Source organism: Nelumbo nucifera, chromosome 3 (assembly GCF_055504915.1).
Source record: "Nelumbo nucifera cultivar China Antique chromosome 3, China Antique-T2T, whole genome shotgun sequence".
Lineage (NCBI taxonomy): Eukaryota > Viridiplantae > Streptophyta > Magnoliopsida > Proteales > Nelumbonaceae > Nelumbo > Nelumbo nucifera.
Genome location: NC_142651.1, coordinates 63183984 through 63210240, shown reverse-complemented (window position 1 = coordinate 63210240; position 26257 = coordinate 63183984). Strand labels below are relative to the sequence as shown.

The following is a 26257-nucleotide window of genomic DNA, read 5'->3' as shown; positions in this document are numbered from 1 at the left end:
TATTGTGGCGCCATTTTCTTATAAAATACAGTGGCATTTTTTGAAAAAAAAAAACACAATGAAACCAAACACCCCCTTAGTAGAAACGGTCATAAAATGTTTGGTTGCTGCATGTTTATTTATTCATGAAATGGAACCGGTGAAGGGGAAACGATGCCAAACAGAACTCTCACCAACAGCCTCACATGGATTGTCCATTCCCTAGCAAAGCAACGGCCACGTGTATGGACAGCTCTAAAACTCCAATAGAATTGATTAGATCAAGACTGCCACGTGTCAGACAGCAATACCTTGGTTGCAGAGGAGAAGAAAACCAGCCCACGTGTTCTCCCAACTATTGCTTCTCTTGTGCGTGTGTGCGTGTGAGACCTGTTTGTTCACTTTTACGGTTTTACCCACTTACGAGTTACGACTTACGACTCAAAAACCCTTCTCTTTCCATCCCATTTTATTATCACTACCGTTCTATGATCGGATCTTCTTCTCAAATCTCAACTTGTTTTATTTCGTTCTTAAGCTTTAATTAACCCTTTTCACTTTCTCTCCCTTAATACTCTCTCTCTCTCCTCTCATCATTTATAAATAGGCCTAGATCATATCCTTCAAAGAATTCTCTTCCCCTCTTCGGGTTTTCTTTTGACGAGAGAAGAGAGAAGCCGCACTCCTTTCAATCGCGTATGATTTCCGAACAAAACCCATTTGAGGTCTGAAGAGAAAAAAAGAAAAAAACAATATATATAGAGAGAGAAGCAAGAACCAAACACACAGAGAGAGAGAGAGAGAGAGAGGCACCCCACGACAGGGAGATTGAGAAATAAGAACAGCTCTTGAAATCGGTTTTGATTTTTGAGATCTTGTCCTCCTACAATGTCTTCTTTGTAGCGGACAAGGTAAATAAACGTAAAAATTAATAAAGTTTTTATCATCATAAGTCTTCTCTCTTCCCTTTCTCCTCCTTGCAAATCTCTAATTATTTTGATATTAACGCTCTCAATCGAGCTTCTGCAACTCGTCTTCTGTTTCGATGGAAGCTGAGAAGAAAGGGGAGAGAGAATAACAGTTTGTTTGTTGTATTTATTTTTTTTGTGGGTTTGACATAGTTGTTTTTTAATTCTTTTTTGAAGAATTTAAGATTAGGGTTTTTCTTACTTGGGGTGCGATTGGCGTGTTTCTGCTGGTGGATTTTTCTGTGGTCGGATCGTCAGTCGGGACGGCTCTAATTTTGTGGGGTTCGACTGTTAGGGTTACGATCAGAATACAGGTGGGCGGAATAAGGAGGGGAGTATTGGATTATTGAGGTGGTGTCGTTCAGTGTTAAGTCAAGATCGAGAAGCGTTATATTATGGGTGCAAGCTTGGATTTTGTTACGAGTTGGCTTTGTGGACTCAGCTCTTCTGGTTTTGTGTTTAATGACGTTTTAGAACGGTGAATCTGCAGTAGGCGATGGTGGAAGATTGTTCTTTTGGACATGGAAGAAGATTGCATTTTAGAATTTGTAAAGATGGTGATGCAGAATTAAGTATTTCATTGATTGAAAGGTTTGGGTGCTTGTATCTTGTGCTCTCCGAGTAGTTGATCTGCTGTGCTGGGAGATGCCCTTGACATTGGTTTTCTCTGATAAGGTACAGGTGGTGGTTTTTTATTGTCCCATAAGGGGAAGCATAGGATCGGATTGCAGTGGATCTTATTCGTTCCTCAAGAAGCCGTTCGGATTGACTTAGCTTGATGTATTCTCTAGCTTAGATGCTATCTTATTATCCAGTTGTTTTTTCTCTGTCTGGCATGAGATAAGCTAGTTCACTGTCTGGATACAGTAGATTTGTTTTTTTTTTCCTGGTATTTTCCTTATTGGGCACCAGTCAAGCTAGTTCACTGATCCCTTGCAGTAGATGATCGGTTGAATTCATTTAGTTTTGCTTTGCGTGGAATTTAGACTTATCTTCTCCATCCCCGGTTCCATTTCTGGCAAGAGAAGAATTTGGGAAATTTTGGGGCTGAGAGTATCATGGGGCGTTATTGAACCTGGAAATGAGTGCGGGGACATGGTGCATGGACAGGAGCGCTGCTGCTGGTCCGTTCCCTTCTTGGAACAACAGTATTGGAAACTAAGTCGCGCTTTTTTGTTGGTAGAAGGAGCCCAAGTTGCTAATTCTGGGATTCCGTGCAATGTCTCGCTGCTTTCCATTTCCGCCACCAGGATATGAAAAGAAGGCTAGGACTGATGATGCCGACGTACTGACAAAGGTTCATCTCTTATTTATTTTCTCAATTCTCTTGATTGAACATATTTGCTGGCTTCAGTTACAGTTATTTTGCATTGAATTGTTTATTGTAGCTTCCTATTTTCTTGTTTTACAATGATATTTATCAATGGGTTGGTGACATAAGATATCTCGTGAAGCTTTGGTATGACATTCTGTCTGGGTTAAACCATTGAATTTGTTATGTAACTTATGTTGTATATGCTGATGGTTTCTATGTGTTGAATTGGCTACTTTCTCAAGAGTCTCTGAAACAGTTAGGTTATCAAGCAAAGTATTTTAATTCATGGGTTCATATTTTCTTCCCCATGTTCTCAGGGTCTTATTGCAGATAACACTTTTTGCATGTTCAATCCATTCCTGCAGGTGTTTTATGAATTGGGCCATATGGTGTTTATCGTCTACTCATAGATGAATAAAACCATTGAGAAAGGCTAGAAACAAAAAAGGACAACAAAAAATAAATGCAAGTTTTTGTTTTTCATATCCTCACATTTATTCTTTGCAATTCAATTCTGACACCTTAAAGTGCAGTTGAAAATAAAGGCAATCAGGTCGAGTTCACATTTGTGCTCCACGTGCACATCTCAGCCTGCATTGGGAACATCTCCTGTACTTGTCAATGGTATCTTCTACTCATAGATGTTTTATGAGTAGAAGATCCCAATACATGGTTCGGATGTGCTGTGGGGCGCAAATGTGAACACAATCAGGTCATGGTATCTTCTTTCATATGCCTGGAGATATTGTATTTACAATTGATTTTTGGGTACTCAATAAATCTTTTTCAATCTAGTGCAGACAGTTGTCCTGCATTAATATGATTAATTGCCAATATCTGAATATCAGACTATTTGCATGTAATTGTGGTAGCAATGGGAAAGTTTTAATTATAAAAGCAGCCCAATAAACAAGCTAGGTAATGCCATTTAATAGGTCTGTCCCATGTGCCCATAGAGAAAGCTAAATTGACTTTAATTATCCTTTATACATAATTGGTGCCACTTGAGCTATCTATGTTTTTTATATCAAGACCTTATGAGGGGCTTAGTTGTGCATATTTTTCAGAACTACCCTATCCCAGAGTTTCTGGTTCAGATAAATGAATTCACCACTTATGATGTTCGAGATGGTGCTTAGATGTGTAGATGACATTCACCATGAATGAAAGTTACCATTTCTTATTTTAATTTAATTAGTGAAAGTTACATTTTCCTATAAAAAAATATTCACCATGAATGAGTTATGGCATCTTGCCTTCCATTAAGTATTTGAGCATCAAAATTGGTACCACAGCAATTGAGGATGAACATTGTATCCATGTTGGCATGCTTACGGAATCTACAAATATTGGACCTGATTTTTTTTCTGTCTTGGAGGGGAATATCATGCCACAGGCTTTATGCTTAGGGACTTGAGACTATTCTTGAGCACATAGGCTTCTTGAAGAACATATTACAATTTTTTTTTGGATGGTAAATTAAAGAAATATTCCATTAAAAATAAAGAGGAGTATGGTGCCAAGGTGATGAGCTAGCACTCTATCTCAAAAAGAAATACATAAAACAGAAAACAGTTCTCTCCTTGCAATCTCCCAAATGGAGGAAGAGCCTGTGTCAGACATGCATTGGACTCCGACACTCCATTGATTCTTGAGGGACACTTCTACATGACATTTTTCTTCCTCTCCTTGTTTATTTAACATAAATGAACAATTAATGTACATATCAAATGCCGTTTTTCCTACAAAATGTTATCAAGGTATAAGGTAATCTTTTAAAAATCTATTTTATAGTTTACAAAATTGTGATTGATCAGTCACATTTGTAAAGTCAAATGTTAGGGACACTCGTGCAAATGGAGTCTCTGTGGAGAAGGTTCCTGAAGATAGAAGCCAAGAGATTGCTGTTTGAGGAGATAAGAATCAAAGTTAAATTTTCCCTTAAGATTAGGGAGAAGGAAAAGGCGACGGTGTTGTTAGTAGGAGTTGAAGTAGTTCAAGGGTTGCAGAGTTTCGTTCTTATTTCCTTATTCTCAGGCCCAGTGGGAGTTGGAGATTCAACAAGAGCTGAGTTACTAGCAGCTGTACAAGGTTTACAGGTTGCAAGCCAACTTGGAGTGGAAAATCTGGTAGTTGAAGGAGAATCTAAGGTCATAGTTGGTTGCAGAATCCGGACACTGTCACTTGGGGCTACAGAGATCTTCTGAGGAAAGTAAAATGGATTACAAGAAGCATGACTGTCAATTTCCAATTGGTCAGTGGATCAGCTAATGCTTTGTCAGACTCTTTGGCTAAGTAAGGGGTTTCTTGGGTATCTTTGTATTGGGCTCATTTAATTTCACAGTTTTTGGGTCTGCACTCATACCTATGGGGATGTAGCATCTTGTGCCTCCTCCAAGGCTGTTTGTACTTCCCCTTTTTCTCTCTTTAATAAAATTGCTTAATCATTCATCAAAAAAGGGTTGCAGATATTAGTTTATGAGGCTTTGATTTTAAGAAATGAAAGGGAATGGAAAAGTTCGGAGTGCGAAAGTCACAGAGAGTATCGGGCAGAGTGAAGGATTAACAAGAAAGGAAGATTTACTGCATTGTTTGAGGTGTTTGGGGGAGGAAAGAAGCAGTTAGTGTGTTTTCCTGAATCCTGAAAAAAGAAAAGTACAAGAGTGGAAGAAGGTGCCTGCTATGCTTAAGGAATTTCTGGCTTGGAAATCTGAAGGGGATGATAAGGGCTCGGTTCAGGTTAAAAATGATATGATGGATGGCTCTAATGTTTACAAGTTGAAGGAACTGAGGAGGGAAGAGGACCTGGTTATAGGGAAAGGGTTTTGGATTGGAAATCTGTATGCATTGGGTGACAAGGAGTGGATGAAGAAAATTTTGGTTGAAACTCATTATCAACCAAAAGATTGGAAAAAGGTTGCAAAAGGTATTTTACGGGGTTTGAGGGTGAAAGGAGTGATAGTCATTTCTCCTGTTGCTAATTGCAAGGCTTTGGTAGAAATGGTGGAAGACAAAGTCGGAATTGCAACAAATTTATCAAAAAAAAAAGTTGAAATTGCAACAATTAACATTCAGGTGGAGGGTGGTCCAATCACAGTCTTGAATTGGTGTCCAAATAAAAACTTGAAAGAGATTGGGATGGAGGATGAAGTATTTGTTAGAATACTTGGATTACCATTTCATCTTTGGAAGGAAGATTTCTTTAAGTCTCTTGCTTGCATCTGCAATGCTTGGCTTGATAGGGTGTTTGCAATTGATCTCCAGTCAGCAGCGGTTATGCTTGAAAGAGTGAAACTAGGGGATATTCCTAGAAGGATTGACGTGTTTGCAGATGGTAGATCCTACCCTGTTTGGATTGCTACCTCAATGGAAGCTTCTCTGTGGAGAGAAACTTGTAGGGATGAAGATGAAGGGATGGAGAAAGCTTGCTTACGTGGGGTTGTAGAAGATGGTGGGTTGAGAGGTAGTGTGACTTTTTTTGGAGATGGCAAGGTAGGGTAGGAGGCTAGAAGTAGGGTGATGCAGATGGAACATTTTCTCCACATGGGAAATGGTAAAGGGCATTGCTTGAGAAGGCCTTCTATTTATGCGTTGACAAATGGTATTAATGATTTTGAGCATACACAATAAGTGTCGAAGGAGAATTTTAAGAGTGGAGGAGTTGGAGATGGGTTGGGTCACTCGCTCTAGTCAAGCAGCTGAATTGGTTCATGCTAGTTCACGTGGTGGTTTTAATGCTCATGTGGGAGATTGCTCAATTGAGGTGGTTGAACCCAATGTGAGGAAGCTCCAAGATGTTGGGCCAGGTAAGGACCAAGGGTTAATTATTAATAGCCCTTTGATTAGAAAGGAGGCTCATGTGATCAGTGATTTAAAAGGCGTGCCTCAAGCGCGCCTAGGCGCACAGACGAGGTGCATTTTAGGGTAGGCGCCTTGCCCAGGTCCTAGCCACAGCCCATTCAAAGGCGTGCGCCTTGCGCCTTTTGAAAACTTGCCGCTTTTTCCTTTATTTTTGAGTCTGGCCACTGGGCCGGGGGCCTCGAGGCCAGCCCAAACATGTCCATTTTAGGGTCTTAAATTCTTAGTTTTCACACAAAAAATAATAATTTTATAGTTTTAATCAGAGCTTCGAGAATCCCCTATTTGGTAACGTTGTCCATTTATTCATCCTAATAAAATATCTTCTTAAAAGCAATTAAAACTATAAAATTATTATTTTTTGTGTGAAAACTAAGAATTTGAGACCCTAACATGGACTTGTTTGGGCTTGCCTCGAGGGGCGTGGCACAAAGGCGGCTCGTAGAATTAGGAATGTAATATATCATATTAGCTACTTGATGCAATTGAGAAAAAAAAGAGATTGTGGTTTTATATGCTTGAAAATGTTTTATATGTTTGATTTCATTTTTAAATTCTCATTTGAATATGCTTTACATATTATATTTATGTATTTTAATTTTCGATAATAGGTTTTTTAAAACATTTATTTTAAAACTTAAGTTTATATTTTTATTAATATTATGTTTTATAATTTTTTGAATTTTTTGCATTTTTTTTTAATTTTTAGCTTTTTTCTTTAAATTGTGCGGCTTGCCTCAAAGGCGTGCACCTTGCCTTGTGCCTTGCGCTTTTAAAACACTGCATTTGATCTTAAGTGATCACATGAGGGACATAGGCAAGGCGGTGATAATGGACGCCTATTCGGGTCTATCATTATCCTCTTCTATTAGAGTTCGGCAAGATGAATTGGGGATTGTTGCTGATGGGCTTGAACATGGTGGTCTTCAAGAAGCTGAGGTAGAAAGGGTAGTGGGGCTACTTATGGAGGAGGTGAACAAGGAGTGGGCTTCTCTTGCAAGCAGCGAATTGCACCAGTTGGTGAAGAAAATGGAAAAAGGCTTGGTTTAATTGCCGCTGGCAGAAGGGTAGAAGTTTTGGAGAGCAAAAGGAAAGGAAAAGGAAAGTGTAAGCGATGTTGACGAGGATAGATGGAGAGAGAAGCTGGAAAAGGATGGATCTAGTGAAGGAGATGATAGAGGGGGGAAGAAGAAGTGAGTGGGGTTGAAGGATCAAAGGTCTATCAAAGAAAAAGGTCTATAGAATGAAACCTCTCAATGAAGACTTGGATGACAAAGATGAAGAGGATGTGGTTATAACGAATGAAAAACATGAAGTCGAGGGGAAAGCAGATCAGGAAATGGTTATTAACAAAGAGGTGGAGGTCAGTAAAAGACTGGGTTTATTTTAACTGGGTGGAGAGGAAATTTCTAGAAAAGCTTTTAAGGAAGTGAAAGAAATGGCCGTGGGATTATTGGAAGATAAGGCAAAAGTTCCAAATCCTGATGTTGGGTCATCAGTCAAAGAGCTTCAGAAGGGCATGACTTCCACAACGGAGCAACTATTTGAGAATAATGCAGTCGTAGGGCTAGAAAGGATTAATGATAATTATGGGGAGAGGAAAAGGATTAAGGCCAATCCTTCTATAGACGAAAGATTCATACACGAGAATATCTGCATAGTTGTGATAATTTGGAAGGTTTTTGATAGATTGAGGGTAGGTCTATTTGGGGTCGGAATTAAGAAAAGGGTAGGTTGGGGAAGGTCTGAAATGAATGAGTTCTAGTCTTTGAGGGTTCAATACAGCATTTAGCAATGTTTCTATTGATTAAACTCTAATAAATAAGAAAATAATAAAAAGAAATTAGTCTATAAACACTAAATGATTATTTTAGTTTAATAATGTCTATTTTATAATTATAATATCAAAAAAGAATGAATAAAAAAGTATTTTATAGTAGGAAGTAGAAAACTGCTTGACGATTAGGCAAGGCGAGCCTCAAAGGGCGCCTAGGCATCGCCTTGACAACTATGGCAGGCATGTGGTATATATGGATTAGTAATGATGAAGTACCATTACAAGTCTATCCCTACTTATGTTATAAAATAGGGAAAGCAAGAGTGCCTTTTTTAAACAAGAGAAAAACATGTATAAACTCGAACACTCAACTTTCAAAAACTCTTAACACTATTCCTCAAGCTTTTTTATTTTTACACTATTCCTCAAGTTGGAGCATATACATCATACAACTCTGGCTTATTACAAATATAACCCATTCTACTACTCAAACATGTAGTTGACAAATTAATAAGCTGGTCTTCAGACTTCATACATGGTGTAGAAATCTCTATATTAAGAACATTTTCATGCATTAAGTGGCAATCTAAATCAATATGTTTGCTTTTTTCATGTAACTCTAGGTTGGATGCAATCTATACAACTGCTTGATTGTTGCAGAGTAACTCTTTAGGATTTTTGACAGATATCCCAATTTCACTAAGTGCATTCTTCAGCCACATTAACTCAAATGTGGTATGAGTCATAGCTCTATATTCTGTTTTGGCACTGCTCTTGGCTATTACACTCTATAACGACTTAACCTTCCAAGTTACCAAGTTACCTCCCAAGTATGTATAATCACCTATTGTAGATCTTTTGTTGATGAAGTTCCATGCCGATCTGCATCTATTGGAGCATTCTTCAAATACTGCAACACCCATATGTTGACCAAGTTCATGCCTCTCCAGCTGAATCTGTCTCAAGTGTCTATCCCAAACTGCCATCCACAATAGGAAGGAGACCTTTGAGGGGATAGGTGGATTCTATATCATTTTGGCTGAGAGAGACTCACTTCCAGAGTTACATAGTCATCTTGCCAAGGATCTCAGCAAAAATGCACTTGAAGGGTCCTGAAGTCAAATCCAACTGTCTTGGTTTCCCACCCTGGGTCTGTAATTGAGGATAGTTCCAAATAACTCTGCCATCTCCTCAACTTCCCAGTCATTAGATTTTAATGGAAGTTTGGACACCAAACAACCTGGTCTCCCCTGAACTCATAACAGTCCACCACTTTTGCCTCTTTGTTTAGGGCATGGGAGAAGACATTGGGGAATAGATGGCTGAGGCACTGACTGGTGCACCACCTGTCCATCCAGAAGCATGTTCACCTCCAATCATGAACAATATTCCCTTATCAACCAAAACCATCACTTTCTCAATGCCTCCTATAAACCACACAGCTGTAGGTTAGCTGTCTAGTTCTAGGGAACCAACAATCCTCTTCCACCCCATGCAATAGGCCATTAATATTATTTTGTATGTGCGCAGGCTGTGGAGAATGTACTTTAATGCGACTAATTTAATAGAGGTTTAGTTTTTTTGTTGATAAAGGCTGAAGATCTGTAGTGATTATGGTGCAAAATTGGATGCAAACCTATTTTGGTTTTGGCAGTGTTTACACCATGTCCAGGTAAATAGTTGCAAAACTGGTTGGACGTTTGCACTCCAAAATGATTTGTTTTGGTACTTGGAGTTGATATCCACTTGGTTAGGATCTTCAGGTGGAGTATACACATTGGGTACTAGTCAAGTTCCAAGACCATTGGATTCTGGTGCTACATTTTAAATGTTCAATATTTTCTTTTTAGTTGTCCTCCTATGCCACGAATTCTCAGTTCTAGTTCACTATTCACTAGAAGAAAGTTACACTTTGGCAAATACTACCAGTATGGTTATTTATTCCATTAAATGATACCTCATAGTTCAATAATTTTTTCTTTTATACTTGAGATAATGAGTTTAATAGTGGTTTGATAATACCTTGCCTTTTCACTTTCTGTGAAAGTTATCCTTATGCTTTACTCTGATACTTATACCAGCTCAAAGAACAAAGAGTGGCATGGAAGTTATATTCTATAGTTCTTTAGGTTGCATTTTGTTGCTGTAATTGCATGGGAGTGCAAATAGGTTGTGTGAAAATTCTGGTTTACTTTTGCTTCAGATTTGACCTTGTCTTGTTTACTATAAGTCAAATAGGAAGTAACTGGTGAGGTCCCACCTTGTATGAAAGAGAATGGGGTAGGAGGAGGGTTATTTGTTTGGAAGTGAGATAGGAAGCAAGATGATGTGGTCCTTATTTTATATGAGAGAGAATTGATGTAGGAGGAAGGTGTTGCAAATTTGGATCAGTTTTTGAGTCACAAAATTTACACTGCTACTGAGTGCAAATAAGATGGTACAAGTTTTGTATCAGGTAGGAGTGCAAATCATAGTTACAAACAAACAGATGCAAAACTGAACCAGGTGCAAAATTTGCTTCTGGTTGAGATTTGCACTGCAACCAAATGTAGCCTTAAGTGCTATTTTTGAATCATTGGACTTGGCCTTAACATGTATGATTTTCTGTTCTAATTTGAGGATAAAATTTTGAGTTATAGTATGCTTTCCCTAACAGAAACTTGTAGAGAAACTGATGTGGGGCCACTCTGTCCGTAGGGTAGAATATACCTAGTCTATCTGTTATGTTATTCTGTTATTCTAGTTCTGTTATTTACTTTTCAGTTTTTTTTATATTGTTAAGTGTTATGATGTAAACACCAAGGGCAAATATGTCCTTTCATGTAACTAGCAATAACATATAAATATTAAATTGAAGTGGTGGCGGCAGATTATTCTGAATCTGTCCTTCCTTTCAAACCTGTGTTCTACTGCTCTCTCACTAATCTTTCTCCTCTTTCTTCTTCACTTTCTCTTCTGTTCGAACCTGAAATTCCTTAGTGTCCAAGACTGATAGCAGTCTTGATCATCTTCATGGTATCAGAGCCAAGTTAGGGTTTCTTATGTGAGTCTAATACCGGCCGACCACATGAGAATCTCCTAGGACTAGAAGCTGAAAAGGTGGAGTTCGCAGACTGATTCTTGGAGATCGCCAGAAGTGCTAGCAGCTGTTGGAAGTTTTGTTATGGTTGCAGAGTATTGGTGGTCAGGAAGGATCAGAGAAGACTAGGGTTCGGGTAACCCTAGAAGGCAGCGAACAATTCTTTTCTTGTAAGTCATCTACTTTTCTAAGAAAAGATAGGTTGGACCTATCTGGAGAGGAAGGCTGAACCGTTCTAGGTTTTCATCTCTTCGATTCACTACGGCTTTACAGCAAACCCTACTGTTCTGCTGTGATTAAAACCCTACTGTTTTACACTTCGATTCACTGGGGTTTTACAGCAAACCCTACTGTTCTGCTGTGATTAAAACCCTACTGTTTTACACCGAACTGTCTTAGCCTTGTTTCTTTCTGCACTAGAAGTTTGAAAGTGATCTTGCGGCAAGCTCTAGTGCTGGACTGAATCTTGTGATCTATCTAGAGCTGTCCTCAAGTTTATTGTTAGCATTGATCAGATTCTAGGGTTTCATATTAACCCTACTACAAGTCTATCTATACAGTACTGATTAGATTGTGCAACTGAATTGATCACTTTAAGGACTGATTAAAACCCTAATTCTGCAAAGGCAAATCAGACCTCCTTCTAAGCTGTTTTTCAGAGTTTTTTGGGGTTTTCGAACTCTCTTAAAGGGGTTAGAGCTCTATGGACAGCCACTGTTGTGTTTGTTAGTTGATTTCAGATCAGAGTTATCCCAGTTTTGTGCACATACACTGTGAATACAGATCAGGCCTATACTGTTTTTGATTGTGATTGGTAGTCCAAGTGCTGTTTTAAGACTTGACCGAGATGGAGTTTAAAAATCAGGCAGAAGGCAGCTTTGGGAGTATCAGTTATGGCAGTGTTTCTGAGATGGGTGGTCAGATTACAACTGTAAATTCAGGTACTCTAGCTTCAGCCTACCCTGCCTCAGTTCCAGGTACTACTGAACCTTGTTGGGTAATAGATTCAGGTGCATCCGACCACATGACTAGCTTGCCTTCACTGTTTACCTTTTACCATTTGTCATCTGGTAGGGATAAAGTATCTATTGCTGATGGCTCCCTGGTTCCTATTTCTGGGAAGGGGGACATTAAGTTATCAGATACGATCTCCTTGTCTTCGGTCTTACATGTTCCTAAGCTTGATACTAACCTCCTTTCAGTCAGTAGTATTACCAAACACATGAACTGCTCAGTAACTTTCTTCCCTGACCGGTGTGTTTTTCAGGACCTGGAGACAAAGAAGGTGATTGGGACTGGCCGTGAGACAAATGGGATCTATCTGCTCGGGGAGAGTTCTCGTCGGGAAGAGTCAGTGGGTAAGAGGTCACTTGTTTCCCAGAGTGTGAGTTCGGTTATGCTTTGGCATAACCGATTGGGTCATTTATCTTTTCGGTCCTTAAAGAGTCTGTTTCCTACTCTGTTTGAGTTTGTTGAGTTGTCTCAGTTGCAATGTGAAAGCTGTGAGTTTGCTAAACATTGTAGAAACTCTTATTCATTGAGTAATAAAAGGAGTAATCGTCCTTTTGATCTTGTGCATACGGATGTTTGGGGGCCATATCACATTCCTTCTATGGGTGGGTACAGATATTTTTTGTTATTTGTTGATGACCATACCCAGTTTTCTTGGGTTTATTTTATGCGTTCACGAGATGAGGTTCCCACCCTGACCCAAAACTTTCACCAAATGATCCTAACCCAGTTTGATGTCAAGATTAAAGTTCTTAGATCTGATAATGCAAAGGAATACTTTGCTAAGTCATTGGCATCTTACCTTCTTGCTCATGGGGTTATCCATCAGAGCTCTTGCCCTCATACACCTCAGTAGAATGGGGTTGCAGAAAGGAAGAATAGGCACATCTTGGAGGTGGCTAGAAGTCTTATGTTTACCTCCAATGTCCCTATTCGCTTCTGGGGTGATGCTATCCTCACGGCAGTATATCTTATTAATCGGATTCCTTCCCGAGTTCTTGATTTGCGATCTCCTTTTTCCCTTTTATACCCACATGAGGAGTTGTTTTCTATTCCCCTTAAAACATTCGGTTGTACCTGCTTTGTTAAGCTTCTCGGACCCCATCACTCCAAGTTTGAACCCAAGGCCTCCAAATGCATTTTCCTTGGTTATGCACAAACTCAAAAGGGGTATTGCTGCTATGATCCTGTCACATGGAGGAAGTTCGTCTCCATGGATGTCACTTTCTTTGAGGAGACACCCTATTATCCTCAGGTTTCTCCTCGGGGGGAGAGCAGTGAGAGTAGGGGTTTAAGTCCTTGTCTTCAAGGGGAGAGCAGTGAGAGTGGGGTAGTTCCTTTACCTATTCCATTGGGTGATGGGAGCTGCAATGGTGAGGGTGGTCAGAGGGATCAGGAGTTGAGGGTCTATCACAGGCGGTGCAGGCAGGTTGATCCCGATCATCAGCAGTCTAGGCCAGCTCCAATCTCATCTACGGCTCCAGGTCCAGACATTACAGTCCCAGGACCCACAGAGACTTCTTCTATTGTTGCCATTTCACCTCCTACAGATGACCTTGATCTTCCGATTGCAGTCCGTAAAGGGAAACGACATTGTACCACATCTACAGCCCACTGTATTTCCCATTTTTTATCCTATGATCGCCTATCTCCTACCTACAGGTCCTACCTTAGTTCCATTTCCAATGTCCCTATTCCAAGAACAGTACAAGAGGCCCTATCAGTCCCGGAGTGGAGAGGTGCAATGCAAGTTGAAATGGATGCCCTGTTGAAAAATAATACCTGGGAGCTAGTTGACTTGCCCAAAGGAAAGAAACCAGTTGGATGCAGATGGGTATTTACTGTGAAGCACAATGCGGATGGATCCATTGATAGGTACAAAGCTCGGCTAGTTGCAAAAGGGTTCACTCAGACTTATGGTATAGATTACTTGGAGACATTTGCCCCGGTAGCCAAGATGACCACCATTCGGGTTCTATTATCTCTTGCAGCAAGCCACACTTGGCCTTTGTACCAAATGGATGTTAAAAATGCCTTCTTGAATGGGGACTTGCAGGAAGAGGTTTACATGCAGTTGCCTCCTGGATACTATGATACAGAGACAGGTAAGAAGTTATGCCGGCTCAATAAGGCATTGTATGGTTTGAAGCAGTCACCTAGAGCTTGGTTCGACAGATTCAGACTAGCTCTTGGAAAGTTTGGTTATGTACAGGCCCAGTCAGATCATACATTGTTCATCAAGAGGGTGGAGTCTTCACTGACACTACTTGCAGCATATGTTGATGATATTGTGGTGACAGGAAATGACAGCCATGAGATTGAGTCCCTCAAACAGCTCCTTCATCAAAGAGTCTGGGTACACTACGGTATTTTTTGGGCATTGAGGTTGCTAGATCTAAACAGGGGATCTTTGTCTCTCAGAGGAAATATGTTTTAGATCTGCTGGCTGAAACTGGAAAGCTGGGTGTCAAACCTGCAGATACACCCATTGAACAGAACCACAGGATTAGTGCAGAGAGTGGGGAGCTGCTTGAAGACAAAGTTATGTTCCAGCGGTTGGTAGGAAAGCTCCTATTATCTCTGTCTCACTCGGCCGGATATTACTTATGCTGTTAGTGTTGTCAGCCAGTACATGCATTCTCCTAGAACCACACATCTTCTTGCGGAAGAAAGAATTTTAGCCTACTTGAAGAGATGCCCGGGTAGGGGTATACTGTTCAAGAACAATAACCACATGAAGGTGGAGGTCTATACAGATGCCGATTGGGCTGGGAGTGTTGATGACAGACGATCTACCTCAGGATATTGTGCCCTTGTGGGAGGAAATATTGTCTCCTGGAGAAGTAAGAAACAAAGTGTTGTCTCCCGGTCTAGTGCTGAAGCAGAATACAGGTCCATGGCCAACGGAGTGGCTGAAATCCTATGGCTAAGATCTCTACTTGAGGAGTTGGGTATTGAGTATGAGAAGCCTCTGATGCTGTATTGTGATAATCAAGCAGCCATTAATATAGCACATAATCCAGTGCAGCATGACAGAACCAAACACATTGAAGTTGACCGACATTTTGTACGAGAGAGGGTCTCATCTCAAGAAATATGCCTCCCTTACATCACATCCAGTATGCAACTAGCAGATATCCTCACTAAAGCTGTATCAAGAAAGAAGCTAGAAGCGGATCTATCCAAGTTGGGAATGATAAACATTTACTCCCAACTTGAGGGGGAGTGTAGAGAAACTGATCCACTCTGTCCGTAGGGTAGAATATACCTAGTCTATCTGTTATGTTATTCTGTTATTCTAGTTCTATTATTTACTTTTCAGTTTTTTTATATTGTTAAGTGTTATGATGTAAACACCAAGGGCAAGTATGTCCTTTCATGTAACAGAATAACATAACTAGAATAACAGAATAACATAACAGATAGACTAGGTATATTCTACCCTACGGGCAGAGTGGCCCCACAGCTGTGGGGCCCACATCAGTTTCTCTACAAAACTAAAAAAAAAATCTAACTATGACAAAAAATTAGGTTATTTTGTTGGATTTTTTAACATAGAGACAAGATTGATATATAAAAAATCAGTCATCACTTTCTTCAGAGGTGCATGCTTGAGTTGGCCATAAACAGATTGCCCCTAAGTTCAATTCTGTCAGGGCAGTTCTTGTGCTCAGGCCTATCAGAACTCAACAGGGGTTAGGCTCAGACATGTCTCACACTGATACATGTCTTTTAATCTTAAATCTTGAAACATGAGGTTAGGAAGAATGTGGCAAAGGTGGATATGTACATGTTTATCTTCTCCACCTAGTTGTTTTCCCAAACCATAAGGTAGAGTGTCAGGAAGGTTCAGAGCCATCTTATTTGTAATTCTGGCTCACTTTTGTTAACTGCCAAATTTCAAGGCCTTTTAAGCGAAGGAAGGGGGACCCTTTTTTGTTTGATTTCCTAATTGCAAAATATGACAAGGCATAGAATGAATCATAAGACTTTTTTTGTGCAGTTCTCAGTTGTTTTGTTTAATTTAGTTGTACTGGATTTTGGAAAAAGGTATCGACTTCTCATTTATGGCCTTTTAAGTACTGAATTTGTCATCTGGATTGCCAAAATTTTCCAACTGTGATTTTATGGATCCAAAAATTACACATCAGACTTTTTATTTTTTTGGAACCAGGGTCCTCTTTTATCTTGCCAATAGTTTGTTATTTGAATTGGAATATCTTTCCCAGTGCTCACCCAAGATGCCTGGTTGATTTATTGTTATGGCTTTAAATAGAACGGATTGGAGAAACAGGATTAATGTAGCCAACCTCATATACTTGGGATAAGGCATCGGCGATGATGATGATGGTGGTAGCTTGAGGATATGAAGTTGTGCTGCATACAGACTAGCAAGATTCAAAATTTTGACATGCACAATACCAAAAATTGTGTATTGTGCGTATTAGTTGGTTGATTCTCTCTTTTTTTTTCAGTTATTTAAAAACGGGCTTATTAGGATGGATATTAATGGTTGAAACTGTTAATATCCCCTAACTCAATATTTTGGCTTTCAGTGACCTTCAATACCAATATGATATGCATGATACAATACAATATGTATTGATACTTTAAACCTCGCAGGCCAGCAATTTTTTTATAACATGAGCTGCAATACTTACCTATGAAGAAATAATAAAAAATTCTGCAGTCCTATTTCCTGAAATAAAATAATTGATTGCATTTGGGGTTAGGGACAGTTACGAAAACCCACAAGGAAACAGATTGCAATTCCAAAGGGTATCTCTTTCTTTGGTGTTTTTATGGCATTAATATAGATATGGTATCAATCAGAGGGTTACAATTTGTTTGTAGTTCCCAAGAAATTATTTAATATTTACTTGTTCTTTATGACACTTGATAGAGTGAAAAGACAAAACAGGATTTTTGTAGTTGGCACATATATTTTCAAGGCTTTGTTAAGTTGCCTGTCCTTGCATGTACTGGTGGTGAGCAAATGGGTAGATTCTACCTGGAACTGAATGGAACCAACCTCGAACCGGCTTTGAACCAACCTTATCCAGTCTGTTACAGAGCAGGGTGGAACCTACCCTAACCAGCCTTGGTTGGCCTTGGTGGAACGAACTTACCTTGAAATAAACTTCATAATACTTTGGAGATGTCAATATTTGAATCCAAGCACTCATGATTGCAAAGGCCATGGTCTCACTTGACCATTGAGTTACTTAAGTGATTTGATCATTTGTTTTCATTTTAATATTTGGATGTGTACAATAAATAATGTAAAAGGTAATATTTACAAAATTTAAATTTAAATTATAAGTTTTGAATAATGATAATCTACATATTAAGTTACTCAATTTAATCAATAAAGATAATATAAGTTAAGTGTTGTTGATCAAAAAAAAATAAAGATAATTAAGTTTTAAACTATATATTATATTTGTTGAAAATCATGTTTTTGAAAAACATGCTTCTTTTTTTTTATGGGAGTAAATTAAAAGCAGGTTCCATGGGTAGACCCCGGAACCGACCCTGGAACCACCAAGGCCAGAACCAACCCCTACAGGGTAGGTTCCAGGTTCTGCCATGGAACCAAACTAGACTGACCCATGCTCACCCCTAGCATGTATTATGAAATGCATTTTTAGAGATTGTTTGATAACTGCTGAAATAGCTGAACTGAATGATTTATTGCTTGTCTTTTAGTAAGGTATTGGGGTTGTGGGCTCCTTAATGATTGAAACTCAAGTTGGGTTAATTACATTCTGTCAAATATTTTATTATTTAATTATTTTATCCATTAAAAGACAAAACATTTAGTCATTCAGTTCTCTAGTCCTGGGTATTTAACATGGCAAGCAACTCAGGTGAAACTGATTTTATATGGAGTCAATATTGTAGCTATGGCTCAGTTTGGGAAGAGTGCAAATACAAATATGTGCAGTGCAAATACAAGGTTTAGAAATATCGATTACAAGGTTTTGCACTCTACACATTTGTATTTGCACTCTTCCCAAACTGAGCCTATTTCAAAGAATATTTTAATTTTATTAGGTTGTGTACCAATAATTTAGAACTGCAGTGATTTGTTTAAGGACTGGGTCTTGGGTGAATAGTTCAACTACTGGGTTGTTTAGCTGCGACACCAAAATTAAAGTTAATTAAAGAGAAAACTAGAGCAAAATAAAAATATAATAACTTTCAGAAAAATCAGAAATATTAGAGAAAAATCATGAGTTTATAAGTTGTTAAACTAAAGGATCCATACTTAAGAGTAATAATTTGAACAATTCAAAGAAACAATCTCTCTCCTTTAGTCATTAAATTTTACATATGGAAATCTTTTCTTTATTGATTTGATCAACTTTTAGTTAGAAAACTTAGCTTTCTTATTGGCTTACAAATTTCTTTCAAGATAGAAATTCAGTCACAGGGGAAATCCTAAAGAATATATTTTATTTTCATTATTTTTGTTTTTTGTCCAAAAAACATATTTGAACCACTCTGTCTGGTCTTGGTTTTAGACATTATTGTTGCTTCTCTATTGATATGACCGTGCAGACTTACGTGTATTCCCCATCTTTTCCCATGGTAAAGTTGACCATTCAGTAGTAGTACTCTGTACTCTGTACTCCATAGGCCTCAATGGAAAATGAGTCACACTAATTAGGGGTAGTTCTGAATAAGGGTGTCAATGGACCGGTTTTGGATTGGACCCCGTCCAGTCCAAAATCAATTTGGACAGATTGGACAGACCAACAAGACATATTGGATTGGACCAATCTGGTCCAAAATATTTATTAGATTGGATTGGACCTGGTCCGTCCGTAACACATTTATATTGGATTGGGTTGGATTAAGCCAATATCTGGTCCATTGATATAAGATAAGAATATATGTGTTAATGGACCGGGTTTCGGTTGAAACCAATCTAAACCAAAATAAATTTGAGCAGATTGGATGGTCCAGACATTGAATTGGACTGGTCCAAATTGGTCCAAAACATTCATTGGATTGGATTGGACCTGGTCCATTTATAATGGACTCACATTGGACTGGATCGTATTGGACCAAATCCAGTCCAATTGACACCCCTTGTTCTGAATTCCAGTTAATATGCATGATATATTCTCAGTTTATAAAGTAATGTATTTCAACTTTTTCATAGTTTGGAAATCCATTTTGCAGCTGCTTTCGTGCTCATTTGTACTTGATGTATAGACTTTGTTATTTACATTCCTTTGATCAACAATGTAATTTTTCTACTTACGTTGTAAGCCTGTCTTCCTGAAAGAAAACTGAAAACATCAAATTTTGATAAAAGGAAATTTTGTTGTAGCTTGGAGTTAATTATATGATTTGTGCATGACACTCCGTGAACCTTCTTCTGTTTGGATCCTTAGTCGGATTTATCTTGTTCCTAACTGGGTGGTGATTTTCAGGAAAAGCACAAGGAGAAGAAGCATAAAAAGGAGAAAAAGGACAAAGAAAAGAAAGAAGGAAAGGAGAAGAAGGACAAGGAGAAGGACAAGGAGAGAAGCAAAGATAAACATAGGGAGAAGAAAGACCGAAAGGAGAAGCACAAAGATAAGAAGGACAAGGAAAGGGAGAAAGATAAACACAAGACCTTGGACGACAAGAGAAATGAAGGGCGACCTGAGGGGCATAATGCTGAGAAACTTGGTCAGAACATTCAGTGTGCTGAGGAAATCAAGGATTCTAAATTTGTTCAGGAGTTGGACAGGAGGATTAGAGATGAAGAAAAGGGGACAGGAAATCAAATGGTTGAGAACTTCACAGGTACAGGTCATAGGAAAGCTGAGATTATGTCCAGACTGGTCGAAAAGAGTATGGAATATAGGGTTCAAGGAAAAGAAAAGAATAAGGACAAGAAAGGTGATGATAGAAGAACAGATGGGCAAAGGAACAAAGATGAGGAAAAAGGCATGGGAAATGCTATGCTTCAGAGCTCCACCAGAATGGACCAAAGAAGAGTTGAAGAAGTGGTTCGACCAATGGAGAAGGATACTGAGAAGAGGGTGGAAGGGAAAGAAAAAAATAAAGACAAGGAAGGTAATGATAGACGGAAGGATAAGCACAAGGAGAAAGATCGAGAGAAGAAAAGTAAAGGAAAGAATAAAGAGAAGGAAAAAGAAAAGGAGAAAGGAAAGGACAAGAACGAGCACAGACTTAATGAGCAGGATAAGTCCAGGGAGAGTAGCAAGAAAGACCCTGTAGTTACTCCAAATGTCAAAACCTTACACCTTCCCAAGGACAATGAAAAAAGTGCTGCTACAGATGGGAACCTCAAGAAAAGAAAAGACTTTGAGATGAATGGATTTTTACATGGTGAGTCAGTGATTTTTGTACTGCACTATTGTAGCACTGCAGCATCTCTGTTTCTCTTAAATTGTTGGAAGCACATCTTGTACTATGTGCTTTCAACTAGGGATGTAATAGATGCATTGCAGTACTTGATGGTCATAAATGGTTTGTTTTGGGGATGCTGACCATTGGTTTTGACTAAACTATTTCCAACTGATTAGGATCATTTTCTGTTGATTAATTCATTTTCTTCTGTGGGTTTATTCCTGTCTTAGCTTCTTATTAGCTGATTGGCAATTTTGTACTGTTTTCTTTCAATTTTCTTTCAGACAATGAAATTCAGCCTAATAAGTTGCCAAGACCCAGCTCTTCCTCTCACCCATTCCCGGAGAATGGAAGGAAATTAGAAACATGCCGAACTGCTATCCAGTTTTCTTCAGATAGGCAGGGTGCAGCCAATAACCATAAGGTGGATGATAAGGAACACAAGGTTAATGGTATAATACAAGATCGACCTATTCCCACTTTCTCAGCAAAGCCTTCTTTCACCACAGTAAAAGCTAATGGGAATGGTGAAGCACCTGCAAAACCACCACATCGTGATTTGAAGTATCTAAGCCAGATACTGACAGTACCTAAAATGGAGGAATGGTCTGATTTTGATGACCAAGAATGGCTATTCAGTAGTGATAACCTCCGACTGGAGAAGTGCAAGCAGCAATCCTCGGGGGTTGATGAGACAACACAAGTGTGGGGTGAAGCTTTGCAGATAGAGTCGGCTGATGTTTGTGCACTGCCATATGTCATTCCATACTGATTGATATTCAGTGGACTTGACGTTCTTGCCATTTCCATCTCAACACTGCAGGGGCCAGGAAAGACCCTTTGTGAAGGGTATGGCAGCTTCTGGGTCTTGAGGTTGTCAGTTTCTCATACTGCATTATCCAGTTGTTAAGACGCCCTGTTCTTTCAGGTATAAATGTTTCCGACGTCTGTTGCATTAATATATGCTTGTGCCTTCACCTTGTCCTGAAATTGTTTTATATGGAATCAAATGTGTCAGATTACCCTTCACTTGCTCCATGCGTTGGTGCATCTTTACAGGAGTTGGATTAGAGGGTTTTTGGTTTCCCCTTCTGTTGAGTACTAATCAATCAGAGCCATCATAGGTGTATCAGAAGAGACATGCCATGTACTCCAAATCAATATGTCAGGCTAACAGAAAGAAAAGGGAAATGTGGTTTGGAAAGATGGCTTAACTTGTGCGATTATTTTCCATTTGTTTTTTGAAGCTTAAAAGCTCTTCTAATTGAGAGAAGCTTGGAGTGGTCTTTGCTACGCCACCACAATTTTGATTTTGTAACATAAGTCTTATTTACATGAAATGTACAATAGAGGGAAAAGAGAAAGCAAGAGGTATTCCCATTCATTTATCCTTTAGTTCTCTTGTAAGCATTTATTGATCTATTTTCTTCTCAATTTTGCCCCATGAATTATGATTATCCTCTTGATTGGTTTTGAGTCCCTAGTTTTGTCATCACCTAAGCTTGCATAATATGTACGGGTCTAATGAGGTAAATGTTGGGCTAATTAGCAGAGCCTTCCTTAAGCACAGGCACAGTGATATGCACAAACTGAATCACTACTTGATGTGCAAGAAATCTACTGGTGAGCATGAAGAAATAATTATCTTATACTATAGAAGTTATTCTATTATTTGGTTGATAGCATGAGGTGAGAGACAATATCCCTGCAAGTAGGGGTGTCAATTGGACTGTATTTGGTCCAATCTGATCCAGTCCAATGTGAGTCCATTACAAATGGATCAGGTCCAATCTAATAATTATTTTGGACTTGTCCAATTCAATGTCTGGATCGTCCAATCTGTTCAAATTTGTTTTAATTTAGATTTGTTTCAACCCAAATTCGGTCCATTGATACCTATATTCTTATCTTATATCAATGGACTAGATATTGGCTTAATTCAGTCCAATCCCATATAAATTTAATACGGACGGACCAGGTTTAATCCAATCTAATAAATATTTTGGATTGGATTGGTCTAATTTAATGTCTTGTTCGAGTCTATCAAAATTGATTTTGGACTGGATGGGTCCAATCCAAGACCGGTCCATTGAAAGAGTCTAGAGTTAGATGGCTAAATTTCATTTGGTGAATAATTCTTGGTCCTCAAAAGTCGAAATGCTGTGCAGCAAATTCTGTGGCAAATCCAGGCTATTTTGTTTGAAGTTTACCTGGTTCCATCATCCATGGTTTGACAACCAATGTCTTGTACAAGGTGTATCTAGTGGGAATAGCCTTAATAGTTATAGAGTTGGAGGCGGAGGCGAGCGGTTTCCGGAAATGCTTCTATGACTTCCTGACTGCTCTGATATCTCTCTACGCTTCTTGACCCGCACTGTTGCCCCTTTAAATGATTTAGGTTTTACCTTAGTGACGGGGGTGAGATCGTCTCTGTGGTTCGGTGATTCCATCATATCGAGTTCTGATGCACAAATGCTACGAAGTACGAACTCGGCTTGGGTTCTGGTTCTCACGGAATGCCCATCGTCTCCAAGTTACGGGTGATCATGGGCCGGGTCAGGCTGGGCTTTGCCTTCATAACAATGGGCTTAGGCTAGGCCCAGGCCTGGTCTTACATGGGTCCGGGTTGGGCCAAGATTCTGGGCTTAATTATTGTATTTCAGTTCTAAAATTAAACAATTGTATATTTTTTTTACTTATTGTTGTAGAGATTATGGTAACTTGTAGAAACTTTAAACTTAATATCAAGATAAAAGCTTCTAACATAAAAGAAATTAAATCATTATACCTTGTAATTTATAAGTTTCAATTGGTCATTAGTATGTTAAAAATGATAATTTTAACAAACCAAATCTTTTATCAACAAAAAATCAACCTAAAATCTATAATATCTATCAAAAAATAACCATCCATTGTCATGTAATATCTGCAAAACAACTTTAAAGATCTCTATAAGGGGCTCCATCTTCCATTCAACTCTTACAAATAAAAAGTAAAATAAAAAAGATATTAGCAAGCTAAGAAAAAATAGTTCAAATTAATATAAATAAATAAGTAATAAAAAATTGAATATGGTTTCAATTTTACCCAAAACTTGCAACCACTCTAAACTTCATATTTATCTTCATCAATGGAGTTTTCATCACTACAAGATTCGTCTTTTGGTGAGAGAGAGAAATTGAGCGAGGCGGTGGTTTTGTGAAATTGGTGAGAGAGAGAGAGAACCGAGAAGATTAGGGTTTAGTAATTTCTATATTTTTTTAAATACTAGATTAGAATTTGGTAAGATTTAAGACCATAGGCTTAAAATCTTTAAACTCCTACAAATCTCTATTAATCTCTATTTAATATATAAAAGTATAAAACATCAATTATCAAATATTTTTAAATAACATATATATATATAAAGATATATATTATTCATAAATATCCAGGCCAGGCCGTGCCGGGCCTAAAAAGTTAGGCCCAAGCCTGGATTTTTCGGCCGGGCCAGGCTGAAATGATCAGCCCTACTCCAAATCCAGCTTGACCACCGGAAATCTAACCAGCACCTCTTAGTTTCATCTTGACTTTCTTCACTGCCTCTTTCTTCTCTTCTTCAATAGCTGGAAATCTAACCAACACCGCCTCAATCCCCAACTTCAACCACTCCGTTCCATCTCCATATTTCTCATGGACTCTTTTGTCTCCTATCGCTATTGAAATCGAAGACGCCAAGTTTCCATTTAAAGTCAGCATTGATCATGGTGGGAAACTATGAAAAGATTAAATTTTGTTTAGTGATAGAATTACAAATTGAAGAATGGAACAGATGCAAAAAGGCTGAGAGAATTTGATTTGTAAGTTTTGACCATTAAAAGGCCGTTATATATATATATATATATAAGCTATTAAAGTAATTTGATCAACCCTTTGTCTTTTGAATTTAATCCGCTTGGGTCACAACTCACAATTGATTTATTTTCAACTTTTTCCTAATTCATAGATAGTGCCTCCGTGTCATTAACCAGCATCCAGCAAGTGCAAGTGAAAAGCTGATGTTGGCCCCCAACAACTAAAGTTTTGAATGCAAATTTGGCGTCTTGTTTTAACATTGGGAAATCCAAGAGCTTTTGTATTATCCCGAGCCGATCCATTTATAAAAGATTATATATTATTTACATTATTTATATAATTATATTATATACTATAATATATTATTAGGTACCCGAATTAAAATCATAATCTTGAAAAGCTAACAAAATTTTCTTGAATTCAGATCAGTTTGATTTCTTGTCGAATTAGATCTATACCCTTTACCGAATCCGATTCGATCCATTTGCAAACTTACCTTCAACCAAAGTTAAAAAAATCGTTACGTATTGGTTGATAAGTATCATTCCGGGACCTCTCTGGTACTCCCCTACAGTGGGTGTATCAGGGGTCTGACTGGTTCAAGGGGTAGAGGAGCCTTAAACCGGCCCCCTTGAACCAGTTTAAAAAAAAAAAGGTATCAATTCACCCGATATGCCCCTATATCGATATTTTGAACCTTGCCTTCAATCGCAAAAATTCGCAAGGTTCAAAATATCGATACGCCCGATACGTCGGTATGGGCATATTGGGCGAATCGATATTATTATTTTTTTATTTTTTTTCTGAAACTGATTCAGGGGGGCTGGTTTAGGTCTCCTCCATCCCCTGAACTGATCAGACCCCCGATACACCCACTATAGGGATGTATCAATGGGGTCCTATGTATCAATCGGTACAGGCTGATACGTGTCAATACTTTGAACCTTGAATTCAAGTTTAATCATTTTCCCCCGAGGGCTCATCGTACTCACTAGATCTTGGAAATCCAACAATTGGTTCACGCAGGCGAGGAACATAACGGAATTAGCAGAGGCAATGTTGTATGTGAAAGAGATTATTGGGTATCACAAGTTTGCCTAGTTTTATATATATAAAACGCTTTCGGAGATCGAGATTTGATTTGTTTTTCATCGAAAACGAAGAAGGCCGAGGATGGCCTACGGTGCGTGTTATCTGAAGGGAACACGCTTTTTCGACCGCGGTGGTATGATTGCCGGGCCCTCTCCTCGTTCCGCCCGCTGGCCTATTGGGATAGCAGCCTTCGGGCTTTGCCTGCCCTTTCTAATAAAAAATTCCCGCTCGGCCCGGGAAAGCGCTGGCAACAACAGAAAGGAAGGGGTCCATGTAGCTGCTGCGCCCGCCCACTGAGCCGGGGCGCAGCAGGTTCAGCATTAAATTAAGATATTTCATATTCAAATGTAATTAAATATTATTTATTATTAATTTTGAAAATAAAAAAATCAAAAAAATCATATTTGAGTGACAAATGTCAAATGATCCATGGATATAATAGATCAGCCATATATATTAAGAATATATTTAATCCTAGGGCTATATCATAACAAAATGTAATTAAATTTTATTTATTAATTTTGAAAATTATAAAAAAAATTCAAAAAATCATATTTGAATGACAAATGTCAAATGATCTATGGATATGATAGATCAGCCATATATTAAGAATATATTCAGTCCTTAGGGCTATATCATAACAAAATGTAAATAAATTTTACTTATTATTAATTCTGAAAATTACAAAAAAAATTAAAAAAATCATATTTGAATGACAAATGTCAAATGATCTATGTATATGATAGATCAGCCATATATTAAGAATATATTCAGTGTTTATGGACAAATCATAATAAGAAATAATTATTTAATATTTATTTTTAATTCTGAAAATTACAAAAAAAAAACATATTTGAATGATAAGTGCCAAATGATCTATGGATATGATAGATCAGCCATGTATTAAGAATATATTCAGTGTTTATGGACAAATCATAATAAAAAATAATTAATTAATATTTATTTTTAAT

The 26257-nt window shown here is 38.3% G+C and overlaps 1 protein-coding gene across 2 annotated transcripts; it reads left to right on the top strand.

Moving 5' to 3' along the window:
• The first annotated feature begins 459 nt into the window (after positions 1-459).
• LOC104609444 (uncharacterized) lies at positions 460-21808 on the top strand. 2 transcript variants are annotated; one of them, XM_088901318.1, is made up of 5 exons: positions 611-890; positions 1125-2244; positions 19433-20339; positions 20645-21288; positions 21379-21808. In XM_088901318.1, exons 2-4 carry the CDS (start codon positions 2167-2169, stop codon positions 21130-21132), a joined length of 1473 nt encoding a protein of 490 aa, XP_088757444.1. In that variant the 5' UTR covers positions 611-890; positions 1125-2166; the 3' UTR covers positions 21133-21288; positions 21379-21808. The 2 variants fall into 2 exon arrangements, with proteins under 2 accessions (XP_088757443.1, XP_088757444.1); XM_088901317.1 differs by having other exon boundaries at positions 460-2244.
• Positions 21809-26257: the final 4449 nt, after the last annotated feature.

Coding starts and splice junctions, on each gene's coding strand:
- LOC104609444 (XM_088901317.1), top strand. CDS start 2,167: ATGTCTCGCTGCTTTCCATTTCCGCCACCAGGATATGAAAAGAAGGCT. Junction 2,245..19,432: donor ATGCCGACGTACTGACAAAG/GTTCATCTCTTA, acceptor GGTGATTTTCAG/GAAAAGCACAAGGAGAAGAA. Junction 20,340..20,644: donor GATGAATGGATTTTTACATG/GTGAGTCAGTGA, acceptor ATTTTCTTTCAG/ACAATGAAATTCAGCCTAAT.